The sequence below is a fragment of the Pholis gunnellus genome (genome assembly GCF_910591455.1).
Source record: "Pholis gunnellus genome assembly, chromosome: 23".
Taxonomy (NCBI): domain Eukaryota; kingdom Metazoa; phylum Chordata; class Actinopteri; order Perciformes; family Pholidae; genus Pholis; species Pholis gunnellus.
Genome location: NC_136550.1, coordinates 6,328,832 through 6,350,974, shown reverse-complemented (window position 1 = coordinate 6,350,974; position 22,143 = coordinate 6,328,832). Strand labels below are relative to the sequence as shown.

Below are 22,143 nucleotides of genomic sequence, written 5' to 3'. Positions count from 1 at the left end.
ACTGAGCGTCCATCAGTCAGCGAATCTATTTTTCAATCGCTGGCTTCAACACGACGGCACAGCCAATCGCTGACACAGCCGCTACCAAAACAACATGGCTGCCCAACAAATAGGAGCTCTTCCATCTGTCTTAATATACCCTCCCCACCTCCGGCACCACGTCCCCGGGGCTATGTGACGCCATATCTACTCAAATTGAAACAGGAGTCATGACGACAGGTCGGGCCGAGGCTTTTTAGATCCGTATCTGGGCTCCTAACGGTCTATCGGAGGATTCCTACGTGGTTAGAAAATGAGGCCGAGGTTAGTTTGGTCTCTGTGTCAGCTGTTCTACGAGACAGCAGATAGTAGATAGTGTCAGTTTCCCCAAATAATCTACAAATGATGTGCTAATCTCCTTTCATTTTTTTTATTTATAAAAAGGAAACACAACATTTCTGAACAGGTTTTGATGCACATTCTGTATCTTTTGTTATATATGTATTTATTTATTCAGTTTTCACTTGTTTTTATGTGTGCTACATAAAGTGATCCAAGTATAAATATGATTAAAAATAAAAATTAATTTTCAAAATGTTCTTTTGTAGAAAATATTAAAATTCTTACAACTGATATTTCACATTGTACCAATTGTGTTGGTGGAGTTTTACATGAGGAAACTTTTGTGTTTCTTCACATTTTAAGATTAGCATTTGAACGTCACATAACAGGTGTGTGTGTGTGTGTGTGTGTGTGTGTGTGTGTGTGTGTGTGTGTGGAGTTTCTCAACACTGAGGAAGTCAAGCCTGCTTCTCCTGAAACTTTTGGGCAAAAACTGCAAAATGTCTTTTTTTGTGGTTTCTGTTTTTCAACCAGGACTTTGAGTAGAGCACACCAGAGCGGGTGTATTTGGCGAAAGGGTCGCCTCTGTGGGTTTGACCTCTGCGTCTGTGTGAGAGTGTGTGTGCGGCACCACTGAGGTTTGAGTGTCCTCCACTTTCACAGAGTGTGTGTCCACACTGTCAGGCTCTTTCTCAGGCAGCAGGTGAGGAGGGATGTACCCAGACTGGGGCTTTGTTGACTCCCTGTGATGTTGGTGCTGGTGTTTCGGCGGGCAGCGGCCCCTCTTGTCCTGCCCCCGGAAGCCCCTCAGTTTGGGGCTCCAGTGTTCCCGCCACTGGAGGGCCAGAGTGGAGCGGTCCGCCACCAGGCGACTCTCCTCGGGGCTCCAGCCCCGCTCCCCCTCCTCCGCACCGATCAGGAGGAAGGTCCGGCCCACGTGGAGGGCGGGGCAGCCGCAGCCGAGGTCGCGGTCTGGGACCCAGAGAGACTGGGGGCCCCTGCGAACGCGAGAGGTGGACCCCGAGCGGAAGACGGTTTGGACTGAGATGGAGAACTGCCACCAGGGACCTGAACGCTCCATCCCTTTCACCTGCATCTTCAGCACTGAGAAAGACAGAAAATAAATCACATTTTTGTTTAATTTATTTTGTAAATTTGGTTTCATTCATTTGATTTACAGGTTATATTTTATTTATTTATCCATATATATTAAAGTTTTATTTCAGAGGAAAAAAGAAGTAAAGAAGTACAGACACTTTGGGACATGATTATTTAATTTTTTTGGACAGTGTAATAGATTAAAAAAACTTGGCACCAACCGAAGTCCTTGAGACAATAGGTCTCCAAGTTCATCCTGACTTTAACCTGAGAAGGCTGGCAGTATGAAACACACTCCTCCGCTGCAACAGAGAGAGAGAGAGAGAGAGAGAGAGAGAGAGAGAGAGAGAGAGAGAGAGAGAGAGAGAGAGAGAGAGAGAGAGAGAGAGAGAGAGAGAGAGAGAGAGAGAGAGAGAGAGAGAGAGAGAGAGAGAGAGAGAGAGAGGATGCATGCATCAAATGAGAGGGTATCATTTCAGCGAGCATATCAGCACATGTCTTTTCCCCTAATTACAATATGGCTGCTTCTATTTGTCATCACAGTATCCTGTGACTAACAGATGACCTCGACTGCAGCAGGTGGGACATTACTGGAGCCGCCACTAGGAGGGAGTGGTTAGCCACTGCGTGAATAGTTAGAGCAGGAGATTCTTTGTTTTGATGGTTGATAGATGTCTTTGTTGAACGTGAGGTGACTTCAACGGGGTCAAAGGGAAAGGGAATTTTTCTGTTATTATTGAAAAAGCATAATTTCCTTGCAGTGAAAGTGGCCCCGGAAAGGCTTGCCTTCAAGTCTTTTTATTCTTTCTAACTAGATGATTTACAAACAGATCAAAAGAGATGAACTGCAGGTAAGCGCATAGGAGCCAAAGCTGGACTAAAAGAAAACCAGACGGCCAGAATAAAACACAAAACACAACCAGCGTGTAAATCTGCTCACCTATGCTGTACTGAGGTTGGTACACTGGTGTCGGAGCGACCTCTTGAATTCCTGCAAACGTAAACACAGTTTCAGGCAGGTGACAGAAACAGATACACAGAGAGAAGCTTCAGCGAACCCACACCAGCCCTCAGGTCGTTTGCAAAACCGGAGTGTGTGTGTTATGTGCGCTATGCTTGAACGCCTCTCGGTGCGTGGGGCATGTCTGCACAGAAGATAAGCAAGTGTCAAAAACGTGTGTGTGTGTGTGTGTGTGTGTGTGTGTGTGTGTGTGTGTGGTCCTTTTTATGGGCGAGAAACACACTTTCTGCAATCACTTGAACACACACATAGATGCAAACTTTACTTTTGGTAGTTTAATAAGGTCAAACCATCACTTCTTGTATGGTCTTGTCCCGTGTGTGTGTGTGCGTGAACTGGCCTGTATATACATTAACCAGGCCTCTTGTAAAAAGTGTGTTTGTGTGACAGCGCTGCGATGTTTTACCAAAGTTCACACTCCGTCCTCCTGTCCGTGTCCCGTCGTCTATGACACAGCTGGGCCAGTGACACCCTACACCCCCTACTTTTAAAAGACTGGGAAGGTGCTGTGTGTTTGAATGTACATGCAGTGATGTGAGGGGTCAAAACGAGATAAACGCAGTATCACCCCGGTGAGCGGGGCTGGCTATCGTTTGACATCACCTGAGTTTTCTTACTGATGGTGAGATAAAGCATTTTTTAATATCTAGCTGGGAGGATTGTTTCAACAAAGCTTTTTATTTCATAAAATACTAATCATTTTAAATATGAAACGTTGTCTAAACACAAACAGCTGTTTACTGTTATAGATATATATATATATAAATACTGTATAGAATGGGACTTTGAATAATGTAACAAAATGTGTTAATTCAACTTTCTTGTTCACTGTAACTATTGTTTGACAAAATACACTTTATTTTGATTATTTACCTTCCATAATAGGAATTAAATATAACTATTTTGCGAGGTGTCTACTTGTTCTTCTATTCTACTGTAGATATTTGTATTGGAACTAATGTAATCGATTCATTTGATCTAATTTATTCATAGTGCAGTACCTGTTTGGCTCATTGTCCCACCCCCCGCTACAGTATGTCACCTGAACAACTTCACACTCGACCCTGCGCTTAATGTTCACATGTCAACTCATCAAAATGTATATTTTTATACAGATAACTGTTTGCCTTTATTCGTCTCTGGTTCTTTAGCTATGTAGCTTCTCTCAATCTATACTAAATATAAAGTCACTGCGTTTGTGCCTTCGTTGGGTTAGGACAGCAGAGACGCTCTCAATTCTGCGAGCGTCCCATGCTGTCCAAGGTGTGGGTAAAACGGTTCAGCGTGAGCTAACTTTAAGTTTAGCCTGGCTGCTGCGTGCCTTCTGGTCAGCTTGATGAGAGGCCGAGGTGCTAGAGGTGGTGGTGGGGGGCGAAGAGATGCTATACATAGCCTGAGATGGTCTGGCAGTAAAAACAAACAAGGTTTTCTTTCACACACTCCTTTCTCTGGGAGAGTTATGAGTCTGGGCCCTGTGATGGGGGGGGGGGCGCTTTGAGCTGCACAACAGGTGTGAAGCTCGCCTCTGCTGGCTCCCTATGTCACCTGATTGGGGCTTACGCAGCGGCCAGGGCCCGCGTAGTTGTCGACACTCGTGCGATTAGCCGTGGAAGCGCACGTGGATTAGCGCTCGCGGCTGAGGTTCGTCGCTGGCCAGGCACAGAGATACGAGTGGCAACAATCCACTTGATCTGACGCTGATCCCACATCAGCTGGAGATGAGGTTTCCCTGTGGCGGTCGGCTCATGTTAACGCTGCTATGGAAACCGTCTCTAGGGATGATGAAAAGGGGACACGCTGGGGGGGATTGGGGCCAAATTAGTCTGGACAGCGGCGGCCCCCTTTTACACTGAGCTACTACTTGATAAAGGCTTACAGAGCATGATAGGAGGTTTAATCCATTTAGGCCACGAGCTAATGAAGTTGAAGGAGAAATTAAAGAGGTCACTTTGACTGACAACAAACTATTAAAAGTCTGATTTGTTTGGGCGCGCATCGAATGCAGAGAGGACATTTCTTTTTTAGATACGTTAAGAGTCGTAATCCATATTCAAACAAGTCCTCACCTGAACTGAGACACATATTATGACACATTTTCTGATCCGCCCCTTCATGGTAAAGTTAAGTTCAGGCAACTGAAACTACTTTAACGTTTGGACAAAAAACCTATTGTTTCCATATCAAGGTATTGAACTGACTCTGATTCTGAATAAACAGTAACACTGGTAGTGGACTTACGTATGCAGGGCCGCAGAGGGGACTTGCCCTGTTGATATCCCGGGGCACAGCGGTTACACCTGAGGCCGGTCACCCCTTCTCGACACAGACACTGACCTGATGTCTGGTTGCACCAGTGACCCACCGCTCCCAAAGGATGGCACTGACACGCTTAAAAAGAGAAGAGATACCAAAGTCTTATTTTTTGTAGCCTGGAGGGTTAAAGCAGCAACAACTGTTCTGTTGTTTTAGTTTTAGGTGGTCCTGCGATACCCAGTGAAGGTTTTTCAGTGGCCGATCATAGAGGACTGTGGCTGTACTGGTGAGCTTCCACAAACCAAAAATGTTCCACATTTATGAAGACGACACAGCAGGCATATTTGGTAGAGTTGCTCTGGCTTTGTGGAGTAGAGTGCACTGAGTTGCGACAGCAGGGATCAAGTTAAAGATGTATTCAGCAAAAACTTGTCTCAAAGTCAGACTCCTGCACAGAGGACAGTAAACAGGATTAAGAAGACCATCCATCAGTGACGGGACCCAGGTTTAATCCTGCTTGACAGCATCTGTCCTGAGGGAATGTCCTTTAGGGAAAGACCTCTACTAACACCATAAAAGCTATTTTGCAGCTTTCTTGTTGGGTAAACAAAGACAAATTCTGCTGTAGAGCTATCAACTGAATGTCACATGATAGCGACGAACTGGTTTGGTTATTGGTTATATCAAAATTTGACAGGGATAGAACAATAAGGTCCATCATTATCCCCAGTAGCCCATCAGATGGAGACCAATCCTGTATCTGATTTAATTTACCTGTTGTCCTTTAATGTTGCCTGTTGTGACGCTGTATAATGGTTACTGCCTGGATTTGCCATGACTTACATTGCAAAGCTTTTTGTTTGCCACAACTATCACAGGATAAGAGCCGACGAGAGAAGACAGACAGATAGAGAGAGGAAGCCACACTTCATCAGCTCTGTTCGCACTCGAGTTATATTTACACAAATCCTTACAATGAGTCCAAACAACCTGACTGCAGAGAATGAGTAATTGGGCTCTGAAGAGTGACCAGCATTTATATATAGCATCAACAAATGAACGCTGAGATTGCGGAGGTCATGAATTTGCAGTCTGCTATTGTTTCATGCATAAAAAGTGACAGAATATGAGGATATTCAGTCGTAGCTCATGGTTTTTTTCATCCCTGCACATGTGTCAAGCTCAAAGAGAGCCCATTAACTTTGGATATATTAGGCCCGTGTTCAAGCTTCCACATGAGCATACCAGAGTGTCACAGTCACTTACGACATGTGACCAGTCAAAGGTCAGGGGTCACGGCAGATACCAGCCGGTGGTAACGATGGGGATACAGGTGGCCGGACAGTGGGGTTTGTGGGTGTTTTTGCGTGCATATCGCTAACAGGAATAGCTGTCCACTCTCACAATGTAACCACCCCATAAACACTTCTGTACATTCGGACAGAGACAAAGTGGGCATGTACACACACACACACACACACACACACACACACACACACACACACACACACACACACACACACACACACACACACACACACACACACACACACACACACACACACACACACACACACACAGATATGCATTAAGGCAGTCAGACCTAAACACTGTCTCTAATCTTCCAAGAATGCACAGATTGTTATTTAAGTTATTCGCCCATGCATGTGCACAAATACACAAACAAGAATACACTTCGTTCGTCCCATTAACTCTGTCCAGAACATGCATACAGTACACACACACACACACACACACACACACACACACACACACACACACACACACACACACACACACACACACACACACACACACACACACACACACACACACACACACACACACACGCAGTGACTAACGTTGGCAGGCCTTGCGGTTGTTCATCAGCTTGCTGTGGTCTCGGGTGTATCCGTTCTGGCAGTACTGGCAGTGGCGCCCGGCCGTGTGGTGGCGACACTTCTGGCACACACCTCCGCTACGCCGGCCCGACTGCTGAAACACCTCCATGCTGAAGCGGCACTTGTTTGAGTGGCCGTTACACTCACAGGCTGGACAAGGGAGGGAAATAATGAACACCAGTCAAGTAAAATGCTCATCACAAGATGTCACAGTATATTGAGATCAGGTAGAGTGGTTGGGAAACACAGGAGGAATGCTCATGACAATATTACCCTGATGATGTCATGTCGACCTGGACTTGGAGACACATTTATAACAGAAAGCCTGCTTAACAAAGTGTCAGTGTGAAGTTTAAAACACACTCAGGGAGAATCTAATGAAAGACACTATCCAGATGCATTATGGGAAATGTGGGATCCGTTTTTCTTAATAATAGCAACACTAGGGATATCTTGATTTCTGCTGAGATGATGAAAAAAAAACATGTGCAGAGTATAACATAATTTAATTTAATCCTGCAATAGGACACAGGACTCACCAACACAGGGGTTTGGGTGCGTGGGTGTAGCCCGATGCCAGGGTCTGTCACAGTAGAAATCCTCACACACATCACAGTCTTGCCCGGCCGTGTGATGCTCGCACACGCACACCGCCTGGCCCTTGTCATCACGGCGACACCTGGAGGCGTGTCCGTTACATTTACACCTGCCGCCGACTTGCAGGTCCGAGAGGGCCAGAGGGGCTCGGACAGCAGAGGGTGGGGCCGCCTGCAGATTCCTGGAGCTTTGTTTTGTGTTGAGGTTATTGTTCCTTCTCTTCCTCAGTTCCCGCCCCTTGTTGTTTCTGCTCCGCCCCTCAACTGTCCAAGTACAACCACCATTGGGGCAAGGCAGCCAATGATTGTTTTCCTTCTTGAGGCCTTGCCCTCTGGCTTTCCCGCCTTTCTTTGAAGAAGTGAGCAGGTCTGCGCTTAAACTTTCCCCCCCTTCTTTGCTCGTCACATTGTGTCCATCTTCGTCTTGACCTGTCCCTTTATAATGACCCTTCCTTCCATGTTTGTCCACTTTCTCCCCTCTGTTTCTCCCCCTTATCAATGAGTTTTTTTTCTCCCTTTCCAAAAATGCCAGTGTATTATCTGTATTTATTTCCACCTGATCTCCAGCGTGCCCCTTGGAGCCTGATCTCCACCTCAGAAGCCCAATCCCTCTGTCGTCTTCTGCACCATCGCGCCGCCGTGCTTCCTCTCTCTTATCCGAGTTGCCCACCTTAGCGTCTTTGGACACCTGGTGGAAGACCACACGGATGTCCGTGGCCGTCACCCAGTCCTGGAGGGTGTGGCTGTGGTCAAAATCGGGAGAGGATGGCCGTCCGTCGAGGGTGGAGAAGGCCAACACCATGCCGCCCCTCTGCTTTTGCAGGGGCCGAGGGTCGGAGCAGAGGGGCTCTGTCTCTTGGTGCCTTGTCTGGGCCACCGTCTGAGAGGGAAGCCCAAAATTCCCAAGGCAGTCGCTGGAGTAGTGCTGCATCGGCCTCCAGGAGCGCCCGGAGTCCATAGACTTGAGTATGGAGATGGAGATGGGGTCCGATGGCTCCCCCTGTTGGCAAAACTGTAAACTTATGTAGGTGATCTCAAAGCGTCGACCCAGAGGTAGCGTGATGACCCATTCTTTGATGTCAGGACCTCCACGAGCCATCCAGCAGGTGAGGTTGTGCGGGTTGTGGAGGTCCGTCAAGGTGGTGATGTTGCTGTCATAATCGGGCCCTTGCAGTGAATGGCTAGCATCGGCAGGGACGCCATAAGCGGCGTTGATGAACTCCGACAGGCAGTGTCGCGGGCGGCCGTCTAGGTAGTAGCAGGGGTCATGGGGTGAAGTCCAGCTCAAAGGGGTGTGAGAAAGGGAAGAGGAGACGAGGGATGGAGGAAGGAAAGGGAGGAGCAGAAGGAAAACAGGGAAGAGAGAGGTGGAGGGGGGAGGGGAAAAGGGCCGGAACATCATGTTATCGAGCCTATGGAAGGAAAAAAAGAGAGAACCATGAGAGCTAGATCATAAAATCATAAACTGATTGATTTATATAACTTGCATTTGAAGCCATAGATGGAAACGTAAGATAGACCACCTGTGCCTTTATTGAAAACACACAATACCAGCTCACCGCATCACTTCAGCCACACCTTATTGGCTTTCAGTAGATGCCAGTAAAGATCTCATCCCATAAAAATGTAATCTCCAATCTTCACAGTAGTGTCGGCCACCGGTTTGAACCCGTGACCTCGACAGCATTTAAGAACGTATTTGTATTAAAGCTCCTCTCGAGCCCCAAGATGAGCGGGTGAAGAAGGGCGCGCACCCTGCGGGTCTGTCTGAGATGACAAAAAACATGCCCGACAGCTGGGGCTAAACCCAGAGCTGGACCCCATCCATCACGTTTATGGCTCTCCTTTTCAAATCACTTTACCGTCGGTCAGTGCTGCAGGCGAGCGAGGGGCCTGAGCGTGAGCAATGTGAAGTGTTATTGAGCAGAAAAGAGGGTATGAGAAAAAAAGAAATGAGGGGAGGGAAGGAAAGCTGTTGGAGATTAGTCTTGAGGATGGTAGGAAGTGATTTATAGATTGAAATGTGTGTTCGGCTTGAGCCTCTACATGGATACTTCCGTGGTTAAAGACAAACACGGACTTGTGTACGTCCGCTGCGCGAACAAATCCCTTCCCGTCTCTTACAACTGCTGATGAGTGTAATTTATCCCTCTGTCGAGATTTGATACCCGAGAGCGTTAATTTTGGCATGTGGACAAAACGAACAATGCATGTGCTTTCTCTGGAAGCAGTGATTTATTGTTTTACCGCTTGCATGGAGCCTAGAAGCACATTCCAAACAAGCACTTCCTTAATTTGTTTCATGCTAAGAGAGTTCAGCACCTGCCACTTTCACTTTTATGTCTTCTTTCTTTCCTTCTCAAGAGGACTGTCATTTTCTCATCAAATAACTACCTTCCTTCCACATTTTAACACGACCTTCCCTCTGCTGTTCCGTCTCCCGTCCCATCTATCACCTGCCGCCTTCATTCTGTTCTGGGAATATTCTTAACTGCTGCGAGATTGATGATGTCCTAACAAGCGTTTGACACTGACAGCAAAGTCAGCAGGGCTGCATAAACCAAACCCGTAGGAGAGGACGGGGCTGAGCGCCTCTCCGGCCTCGTCATCCCGCTCAATTAGCCAACGACCGAAATATGAGGCTTCCCTCAGGGACCACACAGCTCTGAGGGGGCCTGCGGGGAGCCTGTGGCACTCCCTCTGCTGCCTCGGACGAGCTGCTCCGCTCCTGACCTTTCAAAAGCCAAAAACCTGCTCGAAAGTGGATCAACCAAACCTGGTTGAGGACAAAAGCCAAGATCAGGCATATCAGGCGACCCTGTCTTGTGGTGTTGCTACAGGAAACGCTACAAGCTAAGGGTGCAGCGATGAGCGGTCTGACTGTGACCCCCGGTGCCACTGAGACACATTCCTGGGGTCCAGAATGCCTCGGCCGGTCATTCCTGACGAGTCGAGACAAGCGCCGCGGGAACCTGAACGCACTGATAAAAAGCAGGACTTGAGGATAAGTTGATCGGATGATTAATTAGGACTCTGGTTTCATTTGGTGTCAAGGCGCTGGCTGTGTAAAAAGGCAAGATGGTGTCATCGGGATTACGAGCGGGGTAAAGGTTAGCAGAGGATTCAGGGAAGAGGTGGAAGAATTCGCTCTGGATGAGTGCTGACGAGTGAGCGTAGGCGGTTTGGGGTTGGGAGTGAAACACACGGAGGATAAAGGAGGCGTTCCCATGACATGCACTTGCTCTTGTCTTTGTCACATTACATGACTAATTAAACTTCGGCCCATTACAACCACTTTGATAAATGGACGTTCATCCGAGAGAGGCCCCCGGAGGTTTTTTAATGCGCCCCTCTAGGCCAAATCCAGACTCTCTCTCTTCTTCCGAAACCAGATCATCTGTCTGGCACCGCCACCGTAACCCACCGGATATGGTTTCAACGTTTTTTTTTCTTCTCTCTCTGCTGCTTTCCATAAATTCACACAGCCGGGGTGCCGGAGGAGCATGTTGAAGACGAGCGGGCGTTCCTTGTAAAGTACCGTTCACGGGTATTTCACACCAGTTCTTTTGTTAATGCATGCCGACTACAAATAGCACGTGTTTTAAAAAGGGGCCATCGCCCCCTTTCCTTGCTCCCCAGTAAACCTCATATTGAGGTCTAACTTATAAAATATAACCCTTAAAGAAAAAAAAAAGTTTTGAAGTAACTTGGCAGCAATCGCTGTCTTTCAAAAAGCTTATACAGCCAAATAGTGGTAAGATGAGATCAACATCTCTGGCGGGTGATCTTTAGGAGTAGCTATGCTTGGCTGGCAAAGGGCTGGAAAAATACTTGCTGACAACCTGGGGGCATGTTTACAGCATAGTCGATCAGAGGAGAGCGACGCTCATGTTCTTGCTCTGCACTCCCTGATTCCTAACGCCATTCGACTTCTATTCTTCATTACGCTGAAATGTGTGTGATGAATGTCAGGAAGAGAAACAAATGCATTCTTTTATGGATTGGGAAAAGCTGAAATAATAGCAAGCCTGTAAAAAATATTTTTCTTTTTTCTTGTTGTCTTAATGTTCTTTAAACACAAGAATGTCAAAGTTAAATCATACCTTTAGTCTTCTAGATTAATTACAAATATAAATGGTATTGTGGAGTTATCTGAGGTGCTGGCGGCTCGAGACCATTTCAAATGAGGGGGGCCCACATGCAATTTTAGGGGGGCCTAAAATTGCACAACTACAACATATCAACATGTAAAACAACATGTAAAACATATTTCTTCTTCTTCCAGTTAAGGGGGGGGGGGGGCCAGACTTAATATCATTGGGGCACGACCCCCCCCCCCCCATTTTCATCAGAAAGAAATGTGATTCTGGACTAATGATCTGTTGGAAAAGACGGAGACAGACTGTTGCCCCGCGGACTCGTACCTCTGTGTATTTGTTATTTGATTATAACAGTTTTTTGGCTTACGTATGTTCCTGCGTATCATCTGCTGTCTTTTTTAATGGCTTAAAGGGAAAAAATCTAAGAGGAAAGGGCAAGGAACATAAGAAAGTACGAGTAAAATAGGATCATCAAGGGGTAGCAACATGGGAATTTATCAGTGTTTTCATAAATGAACATTTCAGAGTTTTGTTCTGCTGTAACAAACTCATTTATTGTGATTTAGAGGACTTAAGGTTCTGTAACGGAAGCGAAGAAACCTCTGGTGCGTGTGGTATTCTCTCTTGCTACCTGTTAACTCTCTTTGGCCTGTTCACACTTTCGAACTGCGGGCCTGTCCGGGTCTGGAGCTGCTCTGGTGAGCAGATGAGCTGGATTTGGCCTGTCTCACACGTTTTAACATTCCTCGTCATGGGCAAGCAGCCCGGGCCAGCAACACGGAGGCAGATATGTTAAATTGCTTTACAACTCGGTGATGAGTTTCAAAAGACTAAACAGTGGTTTGTACAAATAAACACAGACACAGTTTTCTATCGAGCTGATAGAAGCGGATCAAGCTGGGAAGATTTCCCAGGGTTCTACATTGCAGCTCTGCTCCAAGACACAGAGCCTTTAAATAAATATGATAAATTACATAAGCTCTCTCTCTCGCTCTCGTACAGCGTCCATGTTTGAAGCCGAACCAAGGCACCTGTTGGTGCATGTTACCACACTGACACCTTTGTTAATTTGCAATTGTCCTCAGCCGGTCAGAAATACAACACTGGGCTTTCGGGTGAGAAGAGGAAGGCTACGTATGCGGTCTGTATTCTCAAACCGCATTCCTGCCTGCACAGTGGAAGCCCATCTGTGTGTTATTCCACACGGAGCGGATTCCACGAGTGCTGTTTTAGGTGTAATAGTCTAATTTTAGTGGGGACGGCCCAGGAGGGGAAAGCAACAGACAGCACAAAATGGATTATCGCCGCTTGTATCTTTAGCTAAAGGCCTCTGTCCTTCGCGTTTGCACCGCCAACAAAACTGCCAATCCGGTGCATGTGCGGGGCCCCCGGGGGCCCCACTGCACCTCCATGCACACACGGAAGGTGTTTCAGCCTTGGCGTTGACCCATAAGCCCTGCATACTTCAATTTTTGAATAAAAAAAACACATGTTACCCACTTTATATTTAAAAGTGAGTGTCCTGTCAATCCCCCCCCCCCCCCCTCACAGCCTCATGCAAGTTGGCAAGACGCTCTCCAGCAGCTCCAGCTTCACATGTTGATATTGAAAAACAGATGGAAATGAAATCATTGGGATTTCATGTTGCAGTCACGCCAACGCCAACTTCGGGCATGATGGGAGTAAAACTAAGGCCTCATGGCTGGTGTCAATTGAATCCACAAAATGTCACACAGGGGGTTAACAAAGAGGAAAAGAAAACACAAAAGTACTCCAGTGCTGCAACAAATGACTAATAAAAAACACCCATGATTTTTGTTGGCTAACTTATTATTGAAATTATTATAAAAAGGAAATAAACAGTCTGTTTTAAAATAAATCTCAAATAGGCACACTCAAGCCCTCAACTGTAAAATTGCATGACTTAGAAATGTATGCCCCGTCATACAAAGAAAAAAAAGGAGCAATCGGCATCTATTAAAGCAAATACGGTATATTTTCTCTCGGATACAAGTGCTGCAGGGGGATTTTAAAACTAATCAACTACAGACGTTAAAAAGGAAAACAGCCCGCAGTCACACGCACTTTGCGGGCGTTGTATTTAATAGACCCGAGAATAATGATTCACTCGCTCACGGTTCATTAAACATTAATGTTTATCATATTTAGGCTGATTACTTTGGCAAGCGCTAACAGTGAAGCCCGGAGCGTAAATGCCTCCACTCTGTGCAGCTAATTGCACTTGTTAAGCACAAATTGGCTGCAGTCAATTAGTTTGATCTCACAGAGAGGAACAATAATATTTACAGTGTGAGGTTATCCCAGTTGGATCAAACATCTTGATTCAGTTGTTTAAAAAAAAATATGCATGTATGTTTGGCATTTAGGACATTTTTTCAATTTTAAATCCAGTCCAACTAATCAAACGGTGTTCATATTTGATGTTTTATTCCAATCCGCAACAACATGTCAAAAATATAATATATATGCTTAAAGTTGCTTACAATTATATCACAACAATAGTGGGATTTTCCCAGTGGCAACACGTATTAATAATTTGTGTAAACATGTATTAAAATTAAGGTATAATAAGGAAATTATGTCCTAGTTGTTAAAGTAAAAAGGTTATGCTTACATGGAAGGGAAACAATTTAAAAATCTTAAATACAACTTCAGCAAACGTATTCCTTTGGCCTGTATTTAGAGAAACAAACGTAATTAAACCAATTATTTATTTATTAAAAAAACATATAATTACAAATAAATAAATACAATAAAACGCGCATATCGGCTGAATTTCTAAGGACAAGTTGAGCGATGTCAGAATAAATGTCACGCTACTTATCCGCTGAGTAAATGATTAGATAATTTAGAACAGAAAACCCAACGCAGTGCGTAACACGTTTCTTTTAAGCTACATTTAGCAGATAAATAAACTAATGCCTTATAATTGACCTATACACAAATACAGCCGTTCATGTCTTTACGCGCGACTTCAACGTCGGATAAAACTTCACAAACACCTCAAGTATCACAGAGCCCGCAGCTAAAAACGCGTTGGAAAGAGGAAGATATAAATCAGCTCACCATGTGCGTCCCAGTGATTCTCCTTCTCCTCGCTTCTCCGGATCATTAAGAGAAGCGCCGCAGCAAGAGTCCGGACATCCAGCTCCAGCGCGTCCGCAGAGGAGCAGAGCAGAAGTAAACCTACCGAGAGGGGGCAACACACCGGGTACTGGAGGAAGAGGAGGAGGAGGAGGGAAGATAAATGAACGGGATCAGCTGGGAGGTGCGTCTCTCCATATAACTGAAGTGAGCCAAGTACTCCCACCTCATGAGGAGCCACTCACATCCTGCTTTACGCACCGCGCGCTTCTGCCAAACTACTTTACAAGGCAAAATGTCTTTATCCAACTCAAACAAGCACGCTGTTTTCTATTAAACTTGATTTCAAGATGTAAAACGTTACGCATGACGTTTTCTTTGGATTGTCTAACGTTGACACGAGTTTTCTAATATCTCATCCGTATTTTTTTAATTTTTGTTTCTTTAAATCTACAATAAAGTAATAATTAATGTGCATGTTGTCACTGAATCTCAACAACAAACCCATTTCTTCCAAAATCTAATGCAGTGAAATACTGGCCCTTTATTGGGAAAAGCTGTTGAAACTTAATTTATGCAATAGTGGAAATAAGTATATCAATTTTATTATGACTCAAAACATATGATTCACTTGTGAAAAAAATACATTATTTTCTGAATTGAGTACTTTTACTTTAGATACTTTAAGTGCTAGTATACTTTTAAATAACAATGCCGGACTTTTCTTTGCCAGCATTTTTTATTTTGTTGTGTTTTAGCTTCACTTTTACACAGTCACTGTAATTGATGCACAGGTTAATCACAAAATAAAATGAATCTCATAAAACTTAAACACATTAAACTTCTGCTCTCATATTAATACATCAGTAATAATAATAATGCATCACTCTGAAAAGGACTGCTTTGCATAATGAGTACTTTTTCATTTGATACTTATATACATTTTGACAATACCTCTGTACTCGGTAGAGCTTTTTTATGAGGTACTTCTGGTTTTATTTAGGCTGCACTTCTTACCCTGAAAATGTAATTCCAAGTCATTTCACTACAACATAAAACATATTTGACTTATTAAGCAACAATCACTGTTCAAGTTTGGAGGGGAAAAAAATCCATTTGTATCATTTATTGAGCTTTTAACAACTACGTAATCAGGACTGTGGACAGCAACGCGACAACTGTAATTAATTTCTTTTGACATAATTCAAGTCACTACATCCTGATGGTGCATGAACACACGTGACATCAGCTTGTTCCAGCAAATACCCACTTCAAATCAGTCAATATAAAATATAAAAAAGTCTCTCAGTTGAAATAACCAAAAACGTTGTCATAACATTTTGCATTCTTGTATGAAGGAATGTTTCAGGGCCTTTAAGTAAGAATGAATACTTCTTCCATGACTTATACAAAGTTGCACTTGATGGCACGCTTGGTATCATCATTTATCTGAAAATGAACCAATTTCACTGAATTTGTCGTTGCAAGCTCTGGAGAAAATCAGACAAACCAAACAAACCAATGTCAACACACTTGAGGGGAAACTGAAACAGGTTGATCTTATTTAGAGACAAGTGGCTTTTTTCCCCCTACTTTCGAGGCAGTTTTCTTCTTTCCTCTTAAAGAAAATAACTAGAATTTTAAGACTCAATTCCGCAGCTCGAGGGCATTTGTTTCTGTACCTTGCACAGATCTTCCACCTTCAGGTTTATTACCACAGGCGGGCAAATTGAGCACACAGAGGAAAGCCAGTTGTAATAGTCTTATCTTGTATCGTCCAGGCAAAGGTCTCACTCTCCAGTGTGCTCCAATTATCCCTCAGTGGAATAAGAAAAATGGTTGAAGTTAATTGGCTGCATGTGGATCGTTCTCAGATGTGAACCAAAACTGATACAGATGGAAATATAAGAAAGAGAATCAAGGAGGAGGGCGGAGGGAGGGAAGACGCTTGATTGGAGAGGAGGAAACTTTCCCAGAGAAAGCCATAAAACTGATTGATGACTTCCCCCGAGGAATGTTTCCCCAGGTGTGCTTTGTGTGTGTGTGTGTGTGTGTGTGTGTGTGTGTGTGTGTGTGTGTGTGTAATAGTTACAGTGCAGTTAAGAAATGCTATCCTTGGACGCAGGACAAGTGCAATAAAGTCAATTGAATGGTGAAGTAGCACGTTTACGCGTCAATATTGCACTTTGGCAGCATAAACACGAGAGATTTCAGGGAGCCGAGGTGGGACTCAGTTGGTACCATTTAAAGAACACAAATTGATAACAGAAATGATTTCTAAAAATGAAACAAGAAAACGTTTAACTGATTAAGAAAACACTTCAGGTGGTCCTTGACAGGTGCCTCATTCTGCCAAAGTTTGCACCCTGCAGCTAAGAATGTGCTGAGAGACTCACATCATAATAAACAAAATACCACGAGGTGTAATTATAAAAGTCAACTTTAAGCCTCTTTGACAGAATTTCACAACAAGGGCGTCGGTTTGATGGATTAGCTGTGCTTAAATGTTTAAAGTGCAACAATGTGGCATTGTTCTGTGGTTTGATAATCAGATATGAATGTGGTGATGCATATAGAACATTTATTTATTTTGCATCCACATTCTCAATATACTGGAGCAGTGACGCACCATGGGCACACTCAGAAGAAACCTTAAATGCATGTTGTGGTACCACAAATTAAAAGATGTCTGAAATAGTGCTGTTTTACATTTATAACTCTGCAAGTGAAACTTTTATTGTTACAGAAAAAAAAATCCTAGAGCAAGAAAGATCTACCCTGGTCTAATAAAACTCTGTGGTACAGATACAGATATATTTAGTCTTTATATTAAAAATCTACTACAACAAACAAACCACAATTATGGGTAAAAAGGCAACACAATACCAACATTGCTCGATACTGGAGAAACATAATCGTCACAGTTTTTAACATTTTTTAATTATATTGACATTTTTCTTTTATATTTTTCCATTGAGGTAAACATATATACCTACATTGTGTTTAAGTCTTTGATTTCCTCAAGCTAAGAATTGATGTAACTGTATTGTTTCATAGCACATTCCCCAGTGTATTATGTGGAGATCTATTCTTTTTTAGGATTTAACAACGATATATTTTACATTCTTTTATTTGTATTTATTTCCTCAAATCGTTTTATTTTAAACCATGTCATTTTTTGTTCATAATTTCCTATGGATATCTTAAAAATCAATCAAATTGGATCACAAAAAAAGCTGATGTTTCCACCAAGCCTTTAGTCCGGGAGCATCTTCTGAAAAACTTTAACAATGAGAGTCCAGAAAGTACAATTCGCCGTGTTTTCTTCGGGATATCGAGGTCGAGAGGCTGTAAGAAGATCCTCTTTTAACGTGGAGATGTATCTCACATGTCTCGTCCATTTCAGGGGTCGCCCTCCGTCATCGAAGTAGATCTTCAAGGAGCTCATATTCCCTCCCCTCTGACCTTCTCCAATCTATACGGCAGTCTGGAGAGGAAGGAAACGATGGACTGACGTTTGACACAAACTGTCCTGAACCTGCTACAGGGATCTCTTATCGATCTCAAGGATCACCTCTGGACACTAGAAGTTAGCGTAACAAAATACACAAAATTGGGCTCGTTCTTCAAAAAAAATCTACAAAGAGTATTTTCCTGATGGTAACTATGATGATTTTGTTTTACTGCAATAGAAACACCTTGACTGAAGGCTCTAAATCATGGCAGGCAAAAACAGCAGAGTGGCAAATTATCCTGGTTGCCATGAATCCAAATGCAATGTTTTTGTTTTTCCAAGCTTCCCTCACTTTGTGCTGGCAGGTGTTGGATGGAGAAGGGGGAGCAGACTCTTGTTGTTCTGAGGGAAAACTCACCAATAAAATGATTTGAACATGCTGCGTTTAAGGATCAAAGGTCAGAAGGAACCAAGTTTGAAACCCGGAACCTTTTACAGTGAAGAGCAACCTCCTGTTTGTACATAACATGTACGTTTTGGGCCATTATCCACCTTTACAAATTATGTAATAGCTCAAAAATCAAAGCAGAAACATAAATAAGAATGAAAAAAGAACTGAGTGCAAATGATTGTTTTTTTAACTTTTAAATGAGAAACAAATTGGAGGCAACGCAGCTTGTCCAACTAAAAGAGGTCAAACTTTGTTAAATTACTAAATCACTTCAAATGTCAACACGCTAATACAGTACAAAAATATGAAGTATGGCATGCAAGTCAAGCATGTAATGCATGAGTGGTGTTGACAGATGTTGATATTTAAAGTTGTGTCATATGTTGAAAAAGAAAACCACAAATGCATTAAAAAAGACTGAACTAACAATTACACATTTCAAGCCTTCGTTTGTGTGACTTCACCAGCCTGCTAGCATCGGCTACAATGCAAAGATGAAAGCCGCTATGATGAAAGCAATCATCAGACTGCAGACTTTCATCAGCCACATGAGTCCAAACAGTGGCGTGATTATCAGGCAGCACGGTCTGCTAGATTGGTTATGGGTGAGTGTAATGTCACATGATTACCGGTAAAAGCTTCAAACAGGAGGAGCACCACCATCTGAGAAATGGAGGCTAAACAACACACCCTAAAAAAAAAAAAGCATTGAATTCCCTTAAATTTGATTGTTAGAAGTAGATAATAATTGTGCAAATATTCCAACATCCATCTGAGCATATTCATATTTCAGATGCGTCTGCAACATAAAAGGACAAATGCTTCAGCAACACTTGTGGCGTTGAGAATACTTTACAGTCTTGTAAATGGTTAAGTTGTGCCAGGACCCACTACTCTAGTCTGCAGATGAAACAATTCATTTTTTTTCCTCACATTCATCAGGTTCTTAAAAATGTTTATTTAACTCAATCACTTCAATACAGATCTTTGTGTTTTCCGACTGTCCTTATTTTTTAAACGGGAGAAATATCATTGGACCCAAATTGGTTCCGTGCGGCTCTGCAAGGACAGAAAATCAGAGTTAATTTAATCAGATGATCATTTCATGACTCAAACTGTGTTTTACATACAGAGTATTCAGTACTACTACTGAGTAGTACTAATATTAGACGCACCACCAGTTTGTCTGGGCTTGGTTCTGCTCATCAGCGCCCTCTTGTGGTTGTATTTGGCACCACTGATGTCATTTGTCTCCACTCTGCTGCAGCTCCCACAAACACCGTCATCACCATCCACTGACCTCCAGCTGACGATAAAAACATAACTGGTTATATTTTTATGTCGCTGTTTTTTTGGATACGTTCAGGGCAGAAAGAACAAAGATAACACATTGAGGTGAAACAGACCTTCCCCTCATAAACCAACAAGCCTTTTTCATTGGGTGCGTGTTTGAACTGGGCTCTGCTTCCAGATAACATGTGATGTAAATCTACAGGAGACAGTATGACTCACACTTTAGGCATTTTTCTATAAACTGCAGATTATTAAATAAACAAGTGAAACTGGTTCTGACAGTGTGTCGGTGGTCCTGGTGGAAGAGGAAAGGTTCAAGTTGAATGTGGAGCAGTTCGTCCCGGACTCTGGGCAGGAAACGGGAGCTAGAGCCGTCCAGCTGTGAGTCTGTAAAACATCTGCAAAGAGCAGGCATGTCCTTATCAGATTTAACCAGTAATTTGGGTGCATTTTATAAGAATGGTCCACACAAACCGAACAGATTCATGCATGCAATGTGGGCCACCCGACTCCGTTCAAAGGGAAGTAGTTTTCATTTGGAAAATTAATTGCAGGAACCTCTGCAGACATTAAAAGATGCAAAGGACTCACCCGTGGTGGTCTATGAAGGAGTATCTGGGGTAAGACTTCACATCGGAGGTCAGAGTAGCCACACAGCTGTCTGCGTACAGACGCAGAGGAAGGTGACGATGATCCACAGAGGCCTCCATGTTGACCACGTCACCCAGGAAGTAGACGGACGACTTTCTCTCACTGCTCCAGTCATCTGAGGAATGAAAACCCCCCAAAAATATCTGTACGTTTAATGGTTCAGCCACGAAAATATAACTTTTATTTGCCAATAAGTACATAAAGAAATCCACCTCATTTAACAGATTTATTGACAGACTTGCATCTGGTTAATATGGATAAGAAATGTTTATGTAGTTTACAACCGTTACACATAGGAACAGGTTGTAAAAACATACAATAAAGGACCTCAATGTCCTTGTTTGTGGGCCTTTCTTTCACATTTTCCAAATGAAATCGGAGATTGCTTATCGACCAGACCAAAATCCAACTCACTTGTCATGAGCCTGAGGTGGAAGTCCAGGTCCAGATGTGTTGACTGGATGGAGATCGGGGGACTCCAGGTTGGTTTCAGGGCCCGGCTGCTCACTGTGTACCTCCTGCAAGGTAGAGGGACTTCAACAGAAACATTTCCATATCTATCCCAGAAACTAGTCGGAAAACTAATAATTTATAGCAGAAATTACCCTCATAAATTACCTTATACATAGCAAATTAATGAATTCAAGTAAATTATAGCTATTTAAAAAGCAGAAGTGAAAGTGTGGTCACCTTTTATTTGGCAAAGTATGGTGTGCTCATAATTGTCCCACTCACAGTTTAAAATAATAGAAATTTCAGGGATTCAGGGGCAGTATTAACAGAAGGAGAACTGACAGTAACCATAAACTATTTCCATATACATACAGGCATTTGAGATTTACAATAAACAACAAAAAGTGTGAATCTATCCTGTAAGGCTGAAAACTAAAGGTGATTTTAGAACTTTTACTTTGAAGGATTTATATAGAAGAGTGTGTTCAGTCTTTTATTTCCATCTTCCCCTTTAAAGCACGTTGTACTTAAATAAAGTGTGCTTGGTATTCTATAAACAGCATCCAGGACCATCGTGTTTGTGTGAATGCACCTTCCGTATCCACACTGAACTGGAATAGCAGCTCCTTCTGCTCGCAACAGGCCTCCAGGTGATGCTGGAGGAGGAGAGTACAGCAGCAGGTTGTTGTAGAGCACGGCACTCTGGGTAAACTACACCACAACAGATACAAGGACACACAAAGCACCATCAACACTAAACCACTAGATGGCAGCGTTAAGCAATGATCCAGCTGGGTTTCGTTGCATTGGGAGGATTCATGACGAAGAGTAAAGTGTGGTTTTCTGGCTGTTTTACTTCTAAATTTGCTGACTCCACAGTACAATTCTGATTATTAAGAGGCTCACCAACCGTCACTTTACTCCCACACTCAGTCAGAGGTGCTCTGATGATGTACTCCCCTTTTCCAGACACTCTGGCCGCGCAGTGGTCTCGCACGGCACTGAAAGGTCCGAGCCTCAAGTGCGTGGGCTCCACAGGCCGGCCCGGGTCAAACAGAGAAGCTTCCATCACGACCTCCATGCTGTCCTCGTGACATTTCAACACGAATGTCTTGACGTCGTGACCGCCGACGGGATCCCCGAAGTGAGGTTTGTTTGTCTCACGCAAAGAGTCTGCCTCAAGGGCGGCCAACTCCGAGAAAGACAGGAAGAGAGGTTTGGTCTGGTAAGTGTAGCACTGGATTGTCACTAATCTGGACAGAATGTATAGAGGAAGTGTGAAGCACAGAGGAGCAAGAGGCATTGTGAAGGCGGTGCGTTGGAAACGTCTCTTCTGGTGAAGTCTCCTCGTCAACATGAGCAAAGAGGAACACACCTGAAACTCATCATCCTTGATTAGCGACCTGCAGCATCGCAAAAACAATCAGCTTTCATGTTATTTTGGGA

The 22,143-nt window shown here is 43.7% G+C and overlaps 2 protein-coding genes across 2 annotated transcripts; both read right to left on the bottom strand.

Annotated features, from left to right (window-relative positions):
• Nucleotides 1-463: 463 nt before the first annotated feature.
• On the bottom strand, nucleotides 464-14,506 carry ntn5 (netrin 5). Its single transcript, XM_079184505.1, has 7 exons — nucleotides 14,378-14,506; nucleotides 7,134-8,602; nucleotides 6,556-6,744; nucleotides 4,679-4,828; nucleotides 2,360-2,410; nucleotides 1,641-1,721; nucleotides 464-1,425 (listed from the first exon to the last, which is right to left on the bottom strand). Exons 2-7 carry the CDS (start codon nucleotides 8,590-8,592, stop codon nucleotides 848-850), a joined length of 2,508 nt encoding a protein of 835 aa, XP_079040631.1. The 5' UTR covers nucleotides 8,593-8,602; nucleotides 14,378-14,506; the 3' UTR covers nucleotides 464-847.
• On the bottom strand, nucleotides 9,839-22,000 carry LOC306714553 (zona pellucida sperm-binding protein 3-like; the record flags this gene model as incomplete). The annotated part of the gene is made up of 9 exons (XM_079184597.1): nucleotides 9,839-9,966; nucleotides 14,378-14,497; nucleotides 19,476-19,606; nucleotides 19,707-19,789; nucleotides 19,874-19,991; nucleotides 20,185-20,359; nucleotides 20,659-20,762; nucleotides 21,290-21,408; nucleotides 21,608-22,000. The coding sequence occupies 9 exons, from the start codon at nucleotides 21,998-22,000 to the stop codon at nucleotides 9,839-9,841; spliced, it is 1,371 nt and encodes a 456-aa protein (XP_079040723.1).
• Nucleotides 22,001-22,143: the final 143 nt, after the last annotated feature.

What these genes read in the sequence shown, in the direction of transcription:
- ntn5 (XM_079184505.1), bottom strand. Translation starts at nt 8,592, where the DNA reads ATGATGTTCCGGCCCTTTTCCCCTCCCCCCTCCACCTCTCTCTTCCCT. An exon ending in CAACCGCAAGGCCTGCCAAC is followed by an intron (nt 4,829 to 6,555) that starts GTTAGTCACTGC and finishes TCTCTTTTTAAG; the next exon opens with CGTGTCAGTGCCATCCTTTG. An exon ending in CCCTCTGCGGCCCTGCATAC is followed by an intron (nt 2,411 to 4,678) that starts GTAAGTCCACTA and finishes TTACGTTTGCAG; the next exon opens with GAATTCAAGAGGTCGCTCCG.